This window comes from Psammomys obesus, unplaced genomic scaffold (genome assembly GCF_907164565.1).
Source record: "Psammomys obesus unplaced genomic scaffold, mPsaObe1.curated_primary_1811, whole genome shotgun sequence".
Classification (NCBI taxonomy): domain Eukaryota; kingdom Metazoa; phylum Chordata; class Mammalia; order Rodentia; family Muridae; genus Psammomys; species Psammomys obesus.
In genome coordinates this window covers 2,959,928-2,961,505 of record NW_026587556.1, presented here as the reverse complement: position 1 = coordinate 2,961,505, position 1,578 = coordinate 2,959,928, and the positions used below count along the sequence as shown (strand labels likewise).

General features: G+C 43.5%; 1 protein-coding gene across 1 annotated transcript in view; it reads left to right on the top strand.

Annotated features, from left to right (window-relative positions):
- Positions 1–1,578, top strand: part of LOC129674045 (methionine synthase-like) — a 12,949-nt gene that overhangs the window by 10,917 nt on the left and 454 nt on the right. The window contains exon 3 of the mRNA XM_055603935.1: positions 710–799. Coding sequence (XP_055459910.1) covers positions 710–799 — 90 coding nt within the window. The remainder of the gene's footprint in view (positions 1–709; positions 800–1,578) is intronic.

The following is a 1,578-nucleotide window of genomic DNA, read 5'->3' as shown; positions in this document are numbered from 1 at the left end:
GTCTGCTCTTCCAGAGGTCCTGAGTTCAGTTCCCAGCAACCACATGGCAGCTCACAACCACCTATAATGATCTGGTGCCTTCTTCTGGTATGCAGGTGTACATGCAGGTAGAATTGTATATATAATAAATAAATAAATCTTTTTTTAAAAAAAAGAAAGGTAGAAAAAGCCAGACTAGGGGAGCTAGAGATATGGCTCAGCGGTTAAGAGCACTAACTGCTCTTCTAGAGGTCCTGAGTTCAATTCCCAGCAACCATATGGTGGCTTACAACCACCATGTGATCTGATGCCCTCTTCTGGCATGCAGTTGTATATGCAGATAGAGCACTCATAACATTTGTTAAAAAATGGCAAGAAGCCAGTCATTGTGGTGCATGCCTTTAATCTCGGAACTCTACTTTAGAGGCAGAGGCAGGCAGATCTCTGTGAGTTCAAGGCCAACTTGTTCTACAAAGTGAGTTTAAGGAGTGTAACTAAATTTACACAGCTTACTGTGTTAATTTTTGTCTGAATTTATGTTCTATGCTAATGTACTAAACCACATCCCTTTTTGTGAAATCCTTGTGTCTGCTTACATCTCTAGTCTTGAGTGTATTGTCTTACATGTTGGTTAAAAGGTGGTTGTCGGTGAGAAAAATGAAAGGGCATGTTTGTTTTTGGGCCGAGGACACTAAGTTCATGACAGCTGACTTACTCTCTTTTGCTGCAGGAATACTTGCTGGCTGGAGCAGATATCATTGAAACAAACACGTTCAGCAGCACTAGTATCGCCCAGGCTGACTATGGCCTTGAACACTTGGTAAGACTTTCATGTCTAATGTGCTCATCAGTATTTGCTGCACTGGAGATTGCTAGTGACAAAGCCACCCAAGCGGCAGTCACTTTAATCCCTATTATCAGGGATCCTGGCTTGGACCTCTTGTGCTTATGAGGGTAGCAGCTATTCAGTTGCAGCTGGCCTTTTTTTTTTTAAGAGTGAAATAACAGTATATGCTCTGGAAAGGCAGCACTACTGACTGCTAACCTGTGCATGTAAGAAAGTGGTCGTGGATGTCCAGGGCAGAAGTGGACCACTAGATGAGCTTGTACCACAGTGCACCAAGCCCTGTTAGGATATTCTGGCTTGCTAATTGCATAATTTGAGGAGCCGAGGCAGTGAAAGGAGTTGATGCAGATCACAAATCTAGGAACACTTGCCTGGTGTGTGGACAGCTTCTGAAGGCCCCTTCACTTGTCAACTGCTCCGCATGTATGGACCCACCTGCTTCCTCTTTTCCAGTGAAAGGTCCATGATCCTTTCTCAGATGAAGAGAAATCACTTTTATATGTTTGAATGTTTTGCTTGCATGTATCTCTGTGCACTCATGAGTGTGCTTGGTGCCCATGGAAGCCAGAAGAGAATATTGACTCTCCTGGAACTGGATTCCCAGGTGATTGTAAACCACTATGTGGGTGCTGGGAACTGAACTCAAGTCCTTTGGAAGAACATCCAGTGTTCTTAACCACTGGTCTATCTCTCTAGCTCTCTTTATCAGATTTTTTGTTTTTGCTGTTGTTTTGTTCTTTTTTGTCCCCCCC